Here is a 19,355-nt window from a genome sequence, read left to right as displayed (position 1 = left end):
CTAAGAGACCAAATAGTGGAAAAAACAAACTCACCTCGCATTAGAGAGAGACTGCTCCTAGAGCAGGATTTAACCCTTGCAAAGGCTATTACAGTTGCTAGCCAAATTGAAACAGCAGTAGCAGAGGCTAAAACTCTCAGTCAGGGAACTGCTGGGAATATACAGATTGTGAATTCAGCACTGTGGCCGAATAATGCACAGTCACAGGCAAAATACAGTGCTAAGGAAAGGGATTCACTGCAAAAACGTGCAGCAAAGACAAATAGAAAAAATACTGCTTTCGCTGTGGTTCAACACAACACACTGCAAATTATGCTACATGGGCCTGAAGAAAGTGAACCTATAAGGCATACTGAGAGAATCAGAAAACTACCTGCACGGACCGAGGACTATATGATGTGAATAATGCATAATATTGCTTTAAGATGCATACTTTTTAATTGTTGTTGTTTATTACATCTGCCCAAATTTTTTCCTACTATAGGGGGAATATGTGGTGTTTATACAAATGGCCTGCAGGTGGCACTGTGCACATAAGTTATACTGTATATACATAGTACCAGCAATACTGCTTAAGAGTGATAGAGTTGGAAGTTACTGTTGTGTAATGGCTGCATGAGTCGGCTAATAAAGCACTGTTATACTCTACTAATCCTTGGCTACCAAAACATAACACTCCCCAGAGTTTTTTTTTTTCATTTCCAGCCCTGTATTCTTTGCAATAGTGGTATGTTCTGAGTAGCATTACCAGCCCTGTATCCTCAAAACAGCCATGTCCATCACTCTGCATGGAAGAGTTTGCCCTGCTACCTTATGAAATTAATAAACAGTTTGTATTTTTTTTTTTACATGTTTAATAAAACACATTGACATGCCACTTGACCATTTGTGTTTTTTCTGATCGGAAGCTGTCAAGATTGCCCAGAGAAGGTAACATCGTCCAAGGATTAATGAAACACCACCCTCCAATCACTAAATCATGACACAAATGGTTCAATTTGTACTAAGATTACAAAGGAATATTTTATAAACAAATTATCTTTCAAATGTCTGGTATTTAACAAGAAAAGCCATGCTATACACACACACACACCACTTTTTAGATCCATAAATGGTTGATATGTCCCTTTGCCTGGGAAGGAGAGCGAGACTAAATATTTCTATATCCTCTTGCTGTGACTAGAGAGCCATTGAAGAAATGAAATTATTAATTATTGCAACATCTAACCTTTTATAAATCTCAAGCTACAAATTGAAGGGCATATAGAACACACTATCACTATCAAGCGTGCACTAAACATTGGCTTATGCCAAGCACAGGAGTATTCTCCTGCTAAATAAATAACAGAGGGTACAAGAACAGTTAATAATAATTTTTAAATTGGTTTATTGTGTTTATTTGTTAGAAACATAATATTTGGAAAAGGATCTGAGGCAAGTAATTTATTGTATCTTTAACGCATTTTCATACTTCAAAACTGCACTGCTATTATTTGCTCTGCTTCATCTAGGCTTTTTTATCTTTCCGAGCCCCCTATAATAAATCAGTCATAGTCTTGACCTGGCAGAAGTGTAGTGCAAATACAAATAAGCCTTTCAAATAAAAATAACTGATCATGCCATACGTCATTTAAGGGCTAGTCCACACGAGGAGATTCGGGGAGATTTTGTCGCCTGGCGACTAATCGCCTCATCTTTTGAGCGACTATCTCCCCGAATTGCCTCTGCGTTTTTCCCCATAGGTTACAATGCAAAGTCGCCTGCGCTAATGCACATGCGGGGATGCGTTTTCAATAGTCGCCCAAAGTTGCCTCTTTTGATAGTCGCTCAAAAGACAAGGTGGTTAGTCGCCAGGCGACAAAATCACCCAGAATCTCCTTGTGTGGCCTTAACCTAAGACAATAATGCAGAAAATTCACTGGCACACGTGGCAAATGCAAGCAGGGCCAATCCCATGTGTGTTTATTTGTGAGTGCAACAAATGACAAAGGGGTTGCTGCCCCGAAATGTTGCACTCAAATAAACACGCACGGGCTTGGCCCTGCTTGCATTTGCCATGTGTTCCAGTGAATTTTCTGCATAGTTGAAGAATGGGAGGGTGCCGATCCCTCCATCATTGAGCACTGGGCTCTCAATCCTTTGAAGGCCAAGGTGTGCAAGTTTGGATTAACCCTGTTACATTTGAGATAATAAGCAATGCAAGTGACTAGAAGCTCTGCCAGAAGGGTTAAATTCCACTAGACATTGTGCGATGGTGTCGGATCGACAGAAAGCATCCTACCTCATATATAATGGGACTAATACAAAAATCTGATGTGCAAACTACATGGAAGTTTACCATTGAATGCAACACATCATCCAATGAGATAAAACCTGATGGTGTTTGACAGAACTTTTCTTCTTGATTTAATACACTGAATTTCAGATGTAGACGCATGAACAAAACACACTATCTGATTCCGGCGGATCCGACGCGGTGCGCCAAAAAGCAGGCGTCAAGTCGGAAGCGATGGAAAATAAGGTAAGCAATAGCAATGTCGGATGGTGTTGCAGCATTCATCCGTCACGACAACTGTCGGATGCAGAGCTGCATGCAGTGTCTGCATCCGACAGTCGTGTTGGATGAACGCTGCTACAACATCTATTATTTGTATTTCTTACCTTATTTTTCATTGCATCCGACTTGACGCCTGCGTCTTGGTGCACTGCATCGGATCCACTGGAATCCAGTTGAAGACGCTTGTGTAGTTCTACCCTTACATTACAGCAGTGAAGATCAGATTTTGTAGGATCCTACGAAATCTCGTTGTTGCATGACAAGATTTTGTGTGTCCGACAAATTCTGACCCACAAAATCTGATCAAAATCTTCCATATAGTTTAACCCTTAAGCAAGACATATGAAAGGCATTTGAGCACCCTGATACAGAACTACAGGAGTTAACTTTTAGTATGTTATAGAATGGCCATTTCTAAGCAACTTTTGAATTGGTCTTTGTTATTTATGTTTTATAGTTTTTGAATTATTTGCCTTCTTTGTGACTCTTTCCAGCTTTCAAATGAGGGGACCCTAGCAACCAGATTGCTGAAATTACAAACTGGAGAGCTGTTGAATAAAACATTAAATACCCCAAAAACCACACCTTATAAAAAATGAAAACCAATTGCAAATTGTCACAATATCCCTTTAAATATGACATGCATATGGATGTATTCAGTTTGTACTTTGTCACTTAAAAACAATCACATAAAGACAAAGACATATCAGAGGTCACAGCTGATGTGTGTATGCAATAATTGTTCTAAATGACAGTGGAGACTGTTCTCCCCAGTGTGCGGATAAGCTGCCCTTTGTCTCTTCTCACAAATGCACTAAAAGTAGTAGCTGAATCTCTCTGAGCAACATCTGAAGAGAAAGCAAAATTAAACCCCCACCCAGTTATCCTTGCTTTATTTTTTTATCCTACTGTGTCAGATTATCATTAAAGAACCCCAAGCAAACTATCTGAAATCAAGGTAAAGTTACAGCAATTTTGTATTAGTAATGACAGAATAGCACTATTTGTACATACCAGTTTACTCAGGCAGAAAAACTAGCCCAAACCATGTTCACCATACAGAAGGGTGAGTGTAACAACCCTTCTGCCTAACCACCACTAAACATGGGGCAGAAGGAACGTTTGAAATGTAAAAAAGACTGATGTACACTGACACAATAAAAGAATATTTTATAGGCTAAGCAACAGAAACAGGTAGAGCATGAAGAATGCTACTGAACACTGCTTAATGCCAGGAGGAAACATCTGTGGGATGTAAGATGAGCTGTATTAGAATTGCAGAGGTGCAAAGTGCTCCATGCGTGTAGGAGCCAAAATAGAACTGTCCAAAACTAATACAGGAATAGCAGAGCTGAGAGAAAGGAGCCATAGCAGACACATTGTGGAGACAAAGAAGCAGAGTGTGAAGGAAAGGCAAACTGTTTTTTTTGTTGCTGTTACTAACTGATAATGATCAAGGATGGCAGCTGCAGTGTTGTGCGAGGCCAAAACATCCCTGTCCTCGCTTCATCTGACCCTAGATCTCATTATTGAAATATTGGCTGGTATGATGTCCTTTCTGTAGCACACAATTCCCCTGCAGGCTTGTCCCAGCTCACATCCATTAGTTCTTTGTTCTCAGAGCATGACAGTCACTGCACTGGAACAGAGAGGAATTAGCCCATATACAAAGATGAGCCCACAGCACTTAGTGCAAAAAATACCCAAAAGATGTTCTAGCTTAAAAACAAATACAGTAGCTACTAAAGAATAACATGTGTTAACTGATACAGGTATGGGATCCGTTATCCGGAAACCCGTTATCTGGGAACCCATTATCCGGAAAGCTCTGAATTACAGAAAGGCTGTCTCCCATACACATAATGTTATCCAAATTATCCACATTTTTAAAAAATGATTTCCTTTTTCTCTGCAATAATAAAAAAGTAACTTGTACTTGATCCAAACTAAGATAGAATGAATCCTTATTGAAGCAAGACCAACCTATTAGGTTTATTTAATGTTTAAATGATGTGCTAGTAGACTTGAGGTATGAAGATCCAAATTACGGAAAGAGTGGTTATCCGGAAAACCCCAGGTCCCGAGCATTCTGTATAACAGGTCCCATACCTGTACTTTGAATTAAAATAACTTTCTTTAGCTGAAATGCCATGAGGTGGCATGCAACAACAATAAAATATTTTCTTTAAAAAAAGTAAAGTTTTTTTGTTTACATTTTCAACAATTTAACAATTTAAATATAACCTTTCTAGCCACAATCTTACCATTGTGAGTAACCTCTTTACAAAAAGTAGGCAAAAGGTGATTAGGTATGACCAGCCAAAAGAAAAATCAATTGAAAATTGGCAGCAGGAATACCACCATAGGCAGTACAGGAAGGTGCCAGAAAACTGTCAGCAAAGGTAATGAATAGTACTAAGCAAGACTCTTTCCAGCTGACACGAGGTCACCCATTCCGATTAGAAGAAAAGAGGTTCTGCCTAAATATTCGGAAGGGGTTTTTTACAGTGAGAGCTGTGAAGATGTGGAATTCTTGGGTTTTTTGCCTTCCTCTGGATCAACTGGCAGATAGGTAAAAAAAAAAAAAAAAAGTTGAACTCGATGGACATGTTTCTTTTTTCAACGTTACTTACTATGTTACTATGTTACTATGTATGTTGACTCAGCAGTTAATATATAAGCGTTAAAGAAAAAACTATTTAATCAAGATGGCCCCCAATCTGCATAATACCACGCATATTTGTCACCCCAGGGGGACTAGTGCAAGGATTTTGTTCCTATGCTACTCCAGCAAAGTCTTGATTGTAGGCACTATCAGGCTGAAGGGGACACGTTTAAAGGAGAAGGGAAGCTACCAAGTCAGTTTATTGCCATTGTTTGTTGTTTATGTAGTTTAACTTAATATACTGGTAAAACTGTGTGTTAGCTTCAGAAAGACTACTTTTTTTTTGTTTATATAAACAAGCTGCTGTGTAGCCATGGGGGCAGCCACTCTAGTTGGAAAAAAGGAGATAAGGCACAGGTCTTTAAAGACAATATTATTTTTTAGGCCAAAGTGATACAAGCACCATATATAATTCACTATTTCCTACAAGACTTTCTTTTTTTAGTTATGCTATAAGTCTCCTTTTGTTCCAGTTCAGGTACATTAAGAGGACAGCAAATATCTCTGTTTTTCCTGAACTTTGTTCCATTTCTTTCCATTACAAGATCCCCAACTTAGGACAAGAATCCGAACGAGATGATGTTAGAATTCACATGCATTCAAATATATTATTATAAAATAATGTATTATAACTATCTCTCACGCTTAGCATACCTCCCAACATTTTGTTAAAATATAAAGAGGGACAAAAAGATTTGCTGCGTGGAGCACAATGAAAAATGTTGACCATGCCCATTTTTGTGGCCGCACCCCCTAATTACCATGGTTATTTTACCAATCAGATTATGAAAGGTTGAACACATTTCTGTGGTTTTTATGTGCTATTACAGTTTTGCTAATGAAGGTGAATTGCCCTTTAAGATGCAAGTCTACAGTTTCCCCCAAGAGACCTGTTTATCTTAAATTTAAAAAAAATGTTACAATAGTTTCTTTGCTTATCCAACAGCCACCTTCATTTCCACACATTGAGCTCCTGTAGATGTCTTGACTGACGTATAGACCAATTGACGCTCCGCGGAGCGTTAATTGGTCTGTATGCCTACTTTTTAATACTTGATGTGAAAAAAAACTAATTTTTTAACTTTTATAAAAATGCCTTGGAATATATTTTATTTGGATTTGATGCATGTGCCCTTTGAGCTGGGGGCTATATTCCAGCACTTTGGCCCTTTTTCACAGGCCTTACAGACTGCAGCAGTTGGTCAGTATTTTTTCTTTTGACTGATGTATAGCCACATCATTGGATGGGAGATTGGTGCTATTAACTAATTGGAATGGAATCCCCATATACATAATAAAATTCCACCTAAATAGCATGTCGTACTCTGGTACCAAAATAACAGCAGGTACCTCACATTCTATTGCAATAAATAAATAATTACATGTACACAGCTACCAATCTTCTCCTTTCAGGAAAGGGAAAAAAAAAAAAAAAGGACAGGGAACTAGGTCTATGTTAAATTAGGATGCAATAAATATATATATTTATCCCACAAAGATTAGAATACAAGAGCTAGTTTCACAATCTGCTAACCAGGCAAACAGGTTTGTTCATTCCTACAATAAATGTCTGCTTCACTGTAAAAAAAATATTGCATCACACAGTCTAAACTTACACGAAAATGAAACAGGTGGATTTATATAGATTCTGCATTGTAAAAAGTGATTAAGCCCAAACTCTGACCTTTACAGAAGCCCAAGTAAATATAGCAGCTGTTAATCATTGATCATTGTTCTGATTGCTGGAAAATGGTGACGTTCTTCAGGCTCTGAAAATACTTAGTCTCATAAAAGACATATACAATTATTTGAGGTCAGGTTTCATTTAATTAATTCCATTTTAACGGCTCGTTTTTTTATATGAATAGAAGAAAATGTTCTCTGTTTATGTTAGGGCTACATTTACCTTTGTTCAACATAAGACAGTTGTTCCCAAAATGTGGGTTGTCTTGGATCAGTGGCAGAAAGGAGCTCAGTGCCAGTTATAATAGTATATATAATAAAAGTAATATTTGGATATAGCATAATACAAAACACAGTTTTAAAGCTATATTGAAAGCAACAATTGTGGTACAGAATGGAGGAAATGGATCTCACCACAAATAATTATTTTCCTGGAGTTGAGATCTAATTAATATAATTTTTTAAATGTTAATAAGTCATTCATAATTTGTTAGAAAACTAAACCCCATAGTCATGATTGTATCTTTTCTGTATACGGTATTTACACTCAGAGTCATGGCTTAATATAGCTTTAGATAATACATTGCGATAGATTTGTTATGGATCAGATAGAAGAACAGGTATGGTTTCCGTTATCTGGAAACCCATTATCCGGAAAATTCAGAATAACAGAAAGGCTCTCTATCATAAACTCTATTTTATCCAGATAATACTAATTTTTAAAAAGAATTTCCTTGTTCTGTGAAATAATAAAAGAGTACCTTGTTCTTGATCCAAACGAAGATATAATTAATCCTTATTGGAAGCAAACCCAGTCTATTGGATTTATTTAATGTTTACTTGATTTACTAGTAAGCTTAAAGTATGAAGATCCAAATTAGAGAAAGATCAGTTATCCGGAAAAATCAAAGTATTTTGCATAACAGATCCCATACCTGTAGTTTTATTTAAAATGAATATATATGATGTGAATGATGTATAATCTCTAAAGTGCTGAAAATGTACAAGAGCTATATAAATATGTAGCATAATAATTGCAGCTACAAAGTAACCTGGCGTTGTCCAATAGCTGAACAAAGCAAATTAACACCAGTTAACTTTGACTGGCATAGTGTAGTTAGGCTGATGATAAAGCAGATATTTCATTGGTTGCTTTTCAGTCAATGGACAGTACAACTTATGCGTGCAATTGTGTTGTTAGATAATTAAAACATAAGCATTAGTGCATTGTAGAAATAATGCAACACTACCATAATGTTCATAAAAATTATAAATGAATGACTGTGGAAGATTCCATTTTGCATTTCAGGTTGTGATGATATCATGGTTGGCATTCAGTGCACATTCTTCTGTTAACAACACATTGACGAACAAGAGTTTTGCCAACAAGAGTGATTGTAAATTTCCATTTCACAGTAAATATGATATTTTTTTAATAAAGTATCGTTTTATGTTGTGCATTTTGCCAAACTACTGTGGTGAACTAAATCTTGTCAGGATGACACAAGCAGTAATGAGGTTGCCAATACCTGCTTCTAATTAAAGGCATTATGCCTCCATTTATGGCACATAGTAAGTAATGGATAAAAAACATTCACTGGTTGTTGTACCTATAAGCAGCTATGCATGTTATTGTGTGTACTTGCCAGTAAGGATTAACACCAGCAAGTGGTCTGAGATGCTAGTATTAATATTCTGCCAGGAAATGAAGATGCTTGTAAACTGGCTAGATTATTAAAAGGGGATATATGTAGTATTTACAGTTAGGGTCACCAAAATGGGCAATACATATTACATATATATCACATTTGCATCCATGCACTGCTTTATTGTGCTAGTGGTCTTAAAATCATACATTCTATGCCAACATTCATATATCAACTCTAATATCTACAAATCACCGCTCTTCAGACCTCTTAGATGGCTCTAAGCATTTGGCAGTTGAGGACCAATATAATCTGTAGTTCACAACAGCTGGAGTCCACAGATCTCAAGTTCTGTGCTACAGCCAGAAAGACTAAAGTGGCAGAAGGTAATCACATTATAAAATCCCACTTTCTCCAGTCAGTTCCCTGAGTTTTTCACTTTTGGCAGAAGTCCCTTTATAACAGCATGTTCTTGGAAATCTCATCAGGCCTTACACCAAGTTGTTTTTTAAAGGGGAATGATTCCTAAATATACCTAAATTAAAAATTCAGCTATTTTAAGCAATTATACACAAAGAGATTGGAAGAACGAATTGCCCTTGGGCACCTTCATAGGGATACTCTGGAGCAATTTGCCTCTTCCCCTTAAAAAAAAAAAAACCAAAACAGAAATCTGGCCAACTATGACACTCTTGCACACATGCCTCAAGACTAATTAAACAGAACAAAATGGCCAAAATATAACCCATTGCAGTAATACACTCCCTTATGTTACTGGCCATGCCAAGACACACATTTTGGAAAAGGTTTAAAATAAGTAAGCCTTATCATAACGGTCCACCTAAATATACCAGTAAACCCTCAAAGTAGTGCTGCTCTGAGTCCTCTGTCAAAAGAAACACAGCATTTCTTTCCTTCTATTGTGTACATATGGGCTTCTGCATAAGACTTCCTGCCTTCAGCTTAAACCTCCTTGCCCCGGGTGTGAGCATGATCAGTTTGCTCCTCTTCCCCGACCCCTCCCTTTTCTGCTGTAATCTGAGGCCAGAGCTATAAGTGAGCAGGGAGAGACTCAGGCAGGAAGTGATGTCACACCAAGCTAATACTGCAGCTGCTATCCTAAGCAAACAGAGAGCTTCTAGAGCTTTTTACTCTAACACTATCTATTGGCAATAAAATGCCGTAGCTTTCCTTCTCCTTTAAGGGTAAGAATTGGGTCAGAAGGCCTATCTCCAAAGACATCACTTGTGGTTGATAGTCCTGTCCATGTATTGCACCCAATGTATCTGTAAACCCATAGGGAGAGCTGCTGTTTTGAAGCTTGTGATTATTCGTTAATATATTGAAAGTAATTATTGGTCTGAGGATCTGCTTCCTCTATAGTTAAACTTCTGCCTTTCAAAAAAATCAGCATGTTGTTGTTTGAACATGCCCTTCCTTGGATATTAAGGTATTCGTTGATAAAGTTTGCTCTCCTAGTTACTGTTGCTGAAAGGGATTATTATGCTATGGTACCCTGATTTTTAATCCTTGGCATATTAATTAAGGCAGGCAGATTTAGTAAGTGAAATATTACCCACCCTCCTACCTAATAAAGTATATTTATTTTGTTCCTGGTATTTATATAGACACATTTCCACAGTGCTGTGCATATATTATACATCAGTCCCTACTCCAGTGGAGTTTACAATCTAATGTATTTTTCACATTCACATACACAAGGGTCAATCTTATCAGGAGGAAATTAACCTGACTGTATGTTTTTTATTCTACATATAGTTTATTTTCAGACTGCTGATAAACTAAAAAGAAACAATATGAAGAGGGAAAGGTTTTAACATTTCTCCCTTAATATGAAATTGCTGAGTTGCTATAATATTAATATTTACAAACAGATATGGACTATATATATTGTCCCACACAGCTGGCTATTCTGGATAGTTTCCTATTTTGGCAAGACTCCTGCACATTGAGCTATTCAGAATTCCTTCAGCTTGGTGCTCAAGCATGTTTCAGTACAGAATTAGATGGCAGAATTCAAAAGAGCTTTTAAATGTGACACACATACAGTCAGATGCCATTTTGTGAACATATCACCTGAAAATCTTGTGTATGCACCAGAATGGGGGACCTAATGCCAATGCATAGTGTCCTACACAATTAAAGAGCATGAGCATGAGGAGGGAGAGGGAGTGCAAGTGCAGAGACATCTAGGAATTGCTGAATAGAAAGTGAAAGTAATTGACTGGCCCACCTCTATGCCTCAGGCATAGAGGTGTGCAGGTAATGTTTGATTGACAGCTCAAATATAAAAACAGGTATGGATATTTTAATGAAAAAAATTCATTAAAATTATTAATTTTAATATAATTTAAGTTCCATGTTAATTTTCAAAGGACTTTCATTATACAGCTTTTTATGTGTAGATGACATGTCCGCATTAAATGCATGGTCAAAAGGTTAAAATAACTGTTGTAGCAGCATTCAGTAATGTGCTCTTGTTCCACCCACTAAATCACTGCACAAATTAGACACACAAAAACAGCTTTGTCTTTGGCAATATGGATGACCAGGTAGAATGAAGAAGCAAATAGTTGCTCTTTCCATTAACCCACCATCAGAGTGGATGCTGCTTATACTTTAGGTCTATAGGACACATCACATTTCTTCGCCAGCATAAATATGCCAGATGTATATGTATGCATTGACAGGACTGGATGTCATTGTGCACATGGAGCATATTTTCATCAGAAAGCACTCAAGTGTCCATAGTGCGACAGAGGCCTTAGTATTGAATAGTGTGACACAGGCCTTAGTATTGAAGTAGTACTACTGACAGTCTAGCACAAACCTGAATGTGGCCTTCCAATGGATTTTATGGCCCCCAGTCTGCTCAAAGGTGCCATATATTCCTTTAGATGACATCATTTTAACATAATTAAGCTTTTTAATAGTAAGTAGTATTATAATTGTCACTCTGTGTGTAAAACCAAGCAATGGTCTCACTTATGAACTTTTGATCCTTATCAAAACACGTCTGCTGAATCCAAACATATTGTTAGACGGTTTAATACAATAATAATAATAAAAAAAAAAAACACAGCAGCATTTCCACCCACACATGGAATCTGAAAGAGATTGATTGAGTGAGTCATTTGTTTGTATTGAGATGGACCAATTTTTATTTCCCGGTATAGCAGATCAGATCTCATTGAAATTTTAAAGAACAAGACCTACTGATTTTTCAGTCTAATGTCAAAGTCACACAGACCATTGGCTCCACTGTCCTGCGCCTGCATTTTTAGGCAGGTGGAGAGAAGTGGATACACTCTCATCAACAGGTCCATGTAGCTGCACTGACAGGCACAGTTTTTCCTGAGCGCAGCTACACAGAGCACGAAAATCATGAAAGCTGGCATTTTCAGGCCAATCTCCGCTCTGTTCCTTGCAGCTACACTCAGGACAAAGCTGTGCCTGTCAGTGCAGCTACACAGAGCTGTGGAAGAGAGCAAATCCACTTCTCCCTGCCTACACAATGCAGGAGGAGAGCAGTGGAGCCAATGCTCTGTGTGACTTTAGCCTAAATGTCACATTTTTTGCTGTCTCATGTAAGCAGTTGACAGACAGATACATACATTTATTTTACAGCAGCTCTATAATTTGAAATTTTCATTTCTATATTTTGCTTATTGACTTACAAATCACATATCGCATTGCTCTGTGTGATGTCATGCGTGCTTTCTTCTGGCAGTTCTGTCCTGGCTAGGTGGAGAAGACATTCCAGCAGCCGATACTTGGATTTAGGGTTCAGGGGCGATCCTGGCCCCTCTGCCACTGCCCACTCCCCTAGGTGATCACCTTTTTGTCCCAGAGGAGGTCCACTATTTCGGCGGACTGGTCCAGGACACTAGCAATTACACTCTCTGGGCTAGATGAGACCGGAAATTTGGCCCTTAAAGTTACCAGAAGCAGCATTTTTGTCATCCCTGGTAGCTAGTGGGATGTTGCCCACTAGGTACGCCTCATTGGCGCAGTGCCCATGTTAGAGTTATAAGGGGGTGTGTGGACTGGATCAGCAAGACAGGTGACTGGCATAATCTTGCACTTGGGCTCGCAGAGGAAACTGGGAGCAACATCAATGGTGTTGGTGCACAACATGTTGCTGGCAAGCCACTGGTTGGGGTTCACTATTATAGATGGGAGGTATATGAATGAGGAATTGACAGTGTATGGAAAAAAAACAACTGTTGAGCTGCCCTAACCTCCCCTAGGAGGAATATACTGTGTTTACAAGACTAATTGTGGGGTGCCATCAGTACAGGTAACCAAAGTGCAGGACAGTCATCAGGTGGTACAACTACAATGTGCCCAGTGATACAAAAAAACTAATATACTAATATTTAGTACCCACAATAACAAAGTTATAATACTTAATTCAATACAATTTAATACACAAAACAAATCTAATTTTATTGTTCATTAAAACTTTATACATGGCTTTTGTGAGTGGACATAATTATTGTATGTACTCTCCAATATAGGTGAGGTGTAATTTAAAAAAAAATTAGCACATGGCAGATTTTTTTTAAAAAAGAAAATCTCTAGGGGTTAGGGACATATAGGAGATAAAGTCAGAAGTTGCAGAAGGGATGGCAGAAGTTGCTCTTCCCAATAACATGCTTGCTATCTTAGAGAGAATTCTCACAGTAATTAACTGTACCTTAAGGTGGACATGGACTGACAAAAGCGGTTACCCATCAAGACTGACTAAATTGGCAGTTTATTGGCCCATGAGCGGGCCATCCAACAGATAATTGGCTGGAAATAAGTCACATAGCTATGACAGGTTAGAACATACTCTCGGGTCTTCTTAGGGCAACCAATGTAGTGTGGATTCGCACATCCTCCTTTACGATAGATAAAGATCTGCCTGGTGCACGTGGGTTGAGGCTCGGCAACCTCCCAATGCAGCAAAACCTCACGGCACTCAGGTCTGCATGAAAATTTCAGTGATTTATTGAAGCGGAGTGCAATGCAACGTTTCAGGGTAACCCCCTTTGTCAAGCATGATGCTTGACAAATGCTTGACAAAGGGGGTTACCCCGAAACGTTGCATTGCACTCCGCTTCAATAAATCACTGAAATTTTAATGCAGACCTGAGTGCCGTGAGGTTTTTCTACATTGAGGTCTTCTTAGGGACCATTATGGCATTGGGGGACAAAGTATCTGATCATCCTAATTTGGCCCAGTACAGTGGCTAAATTTGGTAAAGATCCACGCGGCTTACAGTGTATGTCCATTTGGCATTCCAAAAGGAGGCAGTGAATGCCACTGCAGTTCTAGAAACCCTCAAACAACAATATAACTACTACATGTCTCTGGTAAAAAGAAATTGGATTGTGTTTTTACCTGCTCCCTCATGATATTTGTCACATAGGAAAGAATGAAATCTATCTATAGCCAGCAACTTGTATCAGTTATTAGTCTAATGAAATAGTATTACAAAAACACTTACTGTTTCTGGGTTGTTCTCAAAGACCTCTCTTGCCTCCTCTTTGCTGCATTGCTCTTCCACACACTCCCTTTCCAAGTGTCCCTGTTTGGTTTCCTCAAATATTTGGTTTGCCCTCTTCTGCCTCTGACGCAGGAATTGGGAGGCATCTCTGGCAGACAGTAGGATGTCTAGATATGTCCCATGAAAAAAAAAAAAAAACAAGACACTATCTGCTCCATCAATGCGTATATTTCCAAACAATATTATAATTCAATTTATTGTCATCTTTTCTAATCACTTTATCACCACCTTGTATTTTTCCCAGATCAGCACTTAACATAAAGCAATCAAACTAGTCCTCTTTCACATAACAGGCAATGTCTAAATCTTCCAGACAGAGAATCAATAATCCAGTACTGAGTGCTTTTTTATTGGGCAGAGTTATGGATTACCTGGCAGAACAATATACCACATCATTCCAACAGAACACAACTTGCTAATCACACCACAAAACTGACTTTCAATTTGACATAGCAATCACTTTTATTATTATATACAATAATATAATAAAGATTCAAGCACTGCCTCTCATGCAGATCCCTATATAATCAAAGTGCCACAATAGGCATTGGATTTCTGAGAGTTTCTCTGGAGAAATTGCAGTAATAAGAGACCAGCTGATCTCTTCCCATAACTCTCAATAAGCACGTGGCTTACGGTACACTTGGGAGCAATTACTAAAAGAAATGCTGATGATGGGAAACAACTGGCTGCATTTTCAGAGGATTATTGCTGTAAAAGTGCATGAACCTCAGGATTATGTCACAAGCAGATATAGTATTGTGACTCACTATAATAGGTTGTGGTATAAAAAAAAAATCGTATCCGAGATTCCGAGTCTATAAAAAGCTTGGTCAAACTGCAGCCCCCAGGTATTCCCAGAGTCCCCCAGATAGCCAAGGGGGGATATGAGTTGTATTGAAAAAGTAACCTTGTCTACAGGAATCCTACTGTATTGGTATCCAATGAAAACAGCAGCACTCCGGTATTATTGAAAAGGGTGAAAAACTTTACATAAAATGCCTAAGGCATTTTAAGTAAAGTTTTTCACCCTTATCAATAGTACCGGAGTGCTGCTGTTTTCATTGGATACATGTAAAATTTGCACCCGGGGCTGCAAGGAGCTTCGTCCGCTTTTGAAGCACACTTGAACCAAATCCATTGGATCCCTACTGTATTGGTATTTACGCATCGAAAAAGCTATAGAAGCCTTTATATTTTAAGTGGGTTCCCATAAAATCCCCGCTAGTCCGAGTTTTCTTTTATACAGGAGGTAACGTGACAATGCATATTTGCGTTCAGTAAATAAAGCACACACTAAAGCTTGCAGATAGACCAATGCTTGCTCACTAAATAGTGAGGTAAGTACATAATAGCCATGCCCGAAAATGAGCACTTTATATTGTTATTCAAAGCAAATAAACAATGGAAGTTCAATGCACCATATCCATCTCCCAAAAATTCCAAGATTACAAGAGAGATATATATATATATATATATATATATATATATATATATATATATATATATATATATATTTATTTTTTTAAATATATATAATGCAGAGGTATGTTTTTCTTACTGTCCCCATTCTCAGCTCACCACAGGGAAATAAGACACAACCAACCAGCTGTTGCTCATTCCTACTGACATTTAAAGGGATAATATAATGGGAAAACATGTTTTTTTCAAAACACATTAGTTAATAGTGCTGCTCCAACAGAATTCTGCACTGAAATCCATTTTTGAAAAGAGCAAATAGATTTTGTTATATTCAATTTTGAAATCTGACATGGGGCTAGACATATTGTCAATTTCCCAGCTGCCTCCAGTCATGTGACTTGTGCTCTGATAAACTTCAATCACTCTTTACTGCTGTACTGCAAATTGGAGTGATATCACCCCCCTCCCTGCCCGCCAGCAGCCTAACAACAGAACAATGGGAAGGTAACCAGATAGCAGCTCCCTAACACAAGATAACAGCTCCCTGGAAGATCTAAGATCAGCACTAAATAGTAAAAGCCAAGTCCCAATGGAGACTGATTCAGTTACATTAAGAAGAGAAAACAGCAGCCTGCCAGAAAGTAATTCCATCCGAAAGTGCAGGCACAAGTCGCATGACTGGGGCAGCTGGGAAACTGACAATATGTCTAGCCCCATGTCAGATTTCAAAATTGAATATAAAAAAAATCTGTTTGCTCTTTTGAGAAATGGATTTCAGTGCAGAACTCTGCTGGAGCAGCAATATTAACTGATGTGTTTTGGAAAAAACATGTTTTTCCATGACAGTATCCCATTAACTTGCAGAAACCTGAATAACAGCAAAGGTGAGAGGCCATGGTGAGACAGGGAGTTCAGCCCATGCACTTTGTGGGTACAGAAATACACGCCCCTTGCCCCCGACCCCAGAGTTGAGAGCCAAGAGGAAGAGAAGATGCCCCTTACTCACTGCCATGCGAGGGCTCTGCAACCAGGAGGGTGAGAAGAAGCGTGGCTGTCAGGACAGATGTGATCCTCATGTTGGGCGCAGCAGAAAGCCAGCGTTATAGAGGTCCGTCCTTGCTCCAGCAGCAGCAGCAGCCAAGATCCCGAGTCCGGCAGCTCCTGTGTGAGAGAAAAACATTCACAGCCCGAGCAGCAGCAGTAGTCCCAGCGGGGGAGTCACTGGCCTCCCTCCCTTCCAATGATTTGATAAAACTTTGCACACACATCTACAGACACACCTATATGAATGAGCCTGGCTCCGGCACAAAAGCCTTTCACAGTCCCCGGGCGTGCAGGGAGCAGGCGGGCGCTTCTCTCGGGCACAAGAGAGCTAAAATAACAGGCTCTTAAAGGAGCCCGAGCATGAATGCAAACACAAAAATGTCATACAATTCTAAAAAAAAATTGAAGCGTACACCCATTAAAAATTAATTGTTTTTCCTGCTAAACTCAATTGGCTCTGCTGCACTTTCACTTAGCTTCTGTCCTAAGCTTAATGGAGTGGGTGTGGCCCAACGCCTCAGCGGTGCAGCTCCGCCCTCGTCAGCTCTCTCTCACAGACTCACAGCAAACAACCTGTAAAAGCAAAAGTGTTTCAGCTCACCGTTTTCTCCTTTTCATTGCTCTATAGCCCACACCAAGAGGCAACATTCGTTAACTACCACACGGTTTTACACCCTTTCAATGGCAGCCCTCAAACTTTTCTGCATTCATCCTGCTCATATGAATTGAGTGTGAATTGCCAAGTCCCTGAAATGTCAAATCCAGGGATCCTAAAGCTGGCCATAGATGCAAAGATCCGATCGTACGAATCATCGTACGATCGGACTTTCCCATCTCCCGAACCCGCCACTAACCATTCAGATCAAAGTCTTACCAGTCAGATTAGTTAAAGAACAGATCAGCAATGTTCTGCCCCTGACGGCAATCGTACGATATCTATGTCCAACCAAAGCTAGTGACAGTCTCCCACTGAAAATCATACGATCGGCAATACACGCAGAGATATTATCGGCAGCCGACAGAAATTTTCTAACCTGCCCGATCGACCAAACGACCGATCTCCGCCGGACGAAAAATGTCGGGACTCTCCACACACGTTCCGAAAATCGTACGAATCCTCGATTCGTACGATCAGATCTTTGCGTCTATGGCCAGCTTAAGGGCCAGTGTCGAACTGGGACATCCCATCAAAAAACCTTAGACCAGGGGCCCACTCAGTATTAATATTCTTCCTCTCCTCAGTCCTCACTCAACCTCTATAGTCTCTTTTCTTTACATACTATAATACTATAATCTGTTATTCTATCTATTTACCCTTTTTATTCTCATAGAAATAGGGAATGGCCAAATATTTAGCTGCATGAGGGCCCACTGACACCTGAGCCCACCGGTAGTTTTCCTGGTATCCCGGTGGGCCAGTCTGACACTGTTATAGGCAAGTAGTAACCTAGAATTGATACCACTTGTGGATTTTGATCACATATAGAGAAAGAAGGCAAATGAGTGTTGCAATTTGCTTGTGATTTGGCAAAAGGTTTCACTTGCGGCAGTCGTAATGTTATTCAGTGGAAAGTCTTTTCTGGTAAGTTGTCACCTGTGGTTAGGGTTGCCATCTGGCTGGTAAAAATGATGCTTGATGTCAATGATATTAATAGGAAAAAACAGCAAGAATATAGGAAGGCCGGTATTTTTTCCAGAAAAGGTGACAACCCTACCTGTAGTAGCAAAGATTTAAGCGCAGACAGGGGTGTAACTACAGAGGAAGCAGACCCTTCGGCTGCAGGGGGCCCAGGAGGTATAGTGGGGGCCTTTGAGGCTCTAATTAGTAATTTCAACATATATTGGTGAAACAGGACAACCTCTGAATGTTTGGGCAACCCAGTAACTTCTAGTTAGGCCACTCACTGCAGGCGACATCTCCCCATGTTCTTTCTGCAAGTATGTGTTGCTGTCACGTGACAGGTATTTATTGCCTGAAAATAGTGGATTTATGAACAATAAGCACCCAAGACAATTGCCCCTGGAACTTACAGCCAATTCTATTGAAAGTGAAAGGGGAGACAATGCAAATAAATGTCCCCCCGCGTATGGTGCCGCAAAACTATCAGAATCATCCTGCATGCTGTTACAGAAATAAGCTGACTGTAGTTACTAATTAGGAGCTATAATTAGACTCTGCTCATTAGGGCATGCAGTAAAACTTACGTTATTTTTGTGTATTACCATGAAAAGACTAAAAATTGCCCTTAGCTTTATTGACTCTCATCTCTACCTGCCACTTACCTGTATTGCACCGGAATGCTTCTATTCAGGCTGATTGTTCAGGACTTCCTGTTGCTGCAGTACCAAGAAATGCAACAATGTATGTGCTGCTGTCACACAGAGAAAGAGAAGAGCATGAAATAGAGCTTAAGCAATCCGTCTGGTTAGCAACCAGACAAATCATTACCAGGGAGTATAGAGTAATAAAACAGCCTGTCACCCCCAGGCACACTGAGTGCTCAGAAGCTCAAGAATCAGTGTAATGTCCCATTGCACTTTGTCCTTTATTTCTTTTGGATCTGCATGCATTTGTTCTGGGACTTGGAGTCCCAGTTCTTTCTAGAGAGTCTGTGCCACTACCCAATATGGAAAGCAGAGACTTCAAGTCCCAGAATACCTTAGGGGCTGAATGACTGTGTGAGCCTAAGGGGGGGGGGGGCTGGGAAATGGTTTCTTTCACGGTTTCCTTTCAGTCTGTCTGCTCAGGTATATCTGTGCAA

At 39.3% G+C, this 19,355-nt stretch overlaps 1 protein-coding gene across 3 annotated transcripts in view; it reads right to left on the bottom strand.

Moving 5' to 3' along the window:
- gas6.L (growth arrest specific 6 L homeolog) overlaps positions 1 to 19,013 on the bottom strand; it is a 49,899-nt gene extending 30,886 nt beyond the window's left edge. Inside the window, exons 1-3 of one of the 3 annotated variants that reach the window (XM_018244903.2) lie at positions 18,877 to 19,013; positions 16,556 to 16,710; positions 14,068 to 14,234 (exon numbers count right to left, since the gene is read on the bottom strand). In XM_018244903.2, coding sequence (XP_018100392.1) covers positions 14,068 to 14,234; positions 16,556 to 16,625 — 237 coding nt within the window. In that variant the 5' untranslated portion in view covers positions 16,626 to 16,710; positions 18,877 to 19,013. 3 annotated transcript variants of the gene reach the window in all.
- Positions 19,014 to 19,355: the final 342 nt, after the last annotated feature.

Source organism: Xenopus laevis, chromosome 2L, assembly GCF_017654675.1.
Source record: "Xenopus laevis strain J_2021 chromosome 2L, Xenopus_laevis_v10.1, whole genome shotgun sequence".
In the NCBI taxonomy this organism is placed as follows: domain Eukaryota; kingdom Metazoa; phylum Chordata; class Amphibia; order Anura; family Pipidae; genus Xenopus; species Xenopus laevis.
This window is presented reverse-complemented; position numbering and strand designations above follow the sequence as displayed.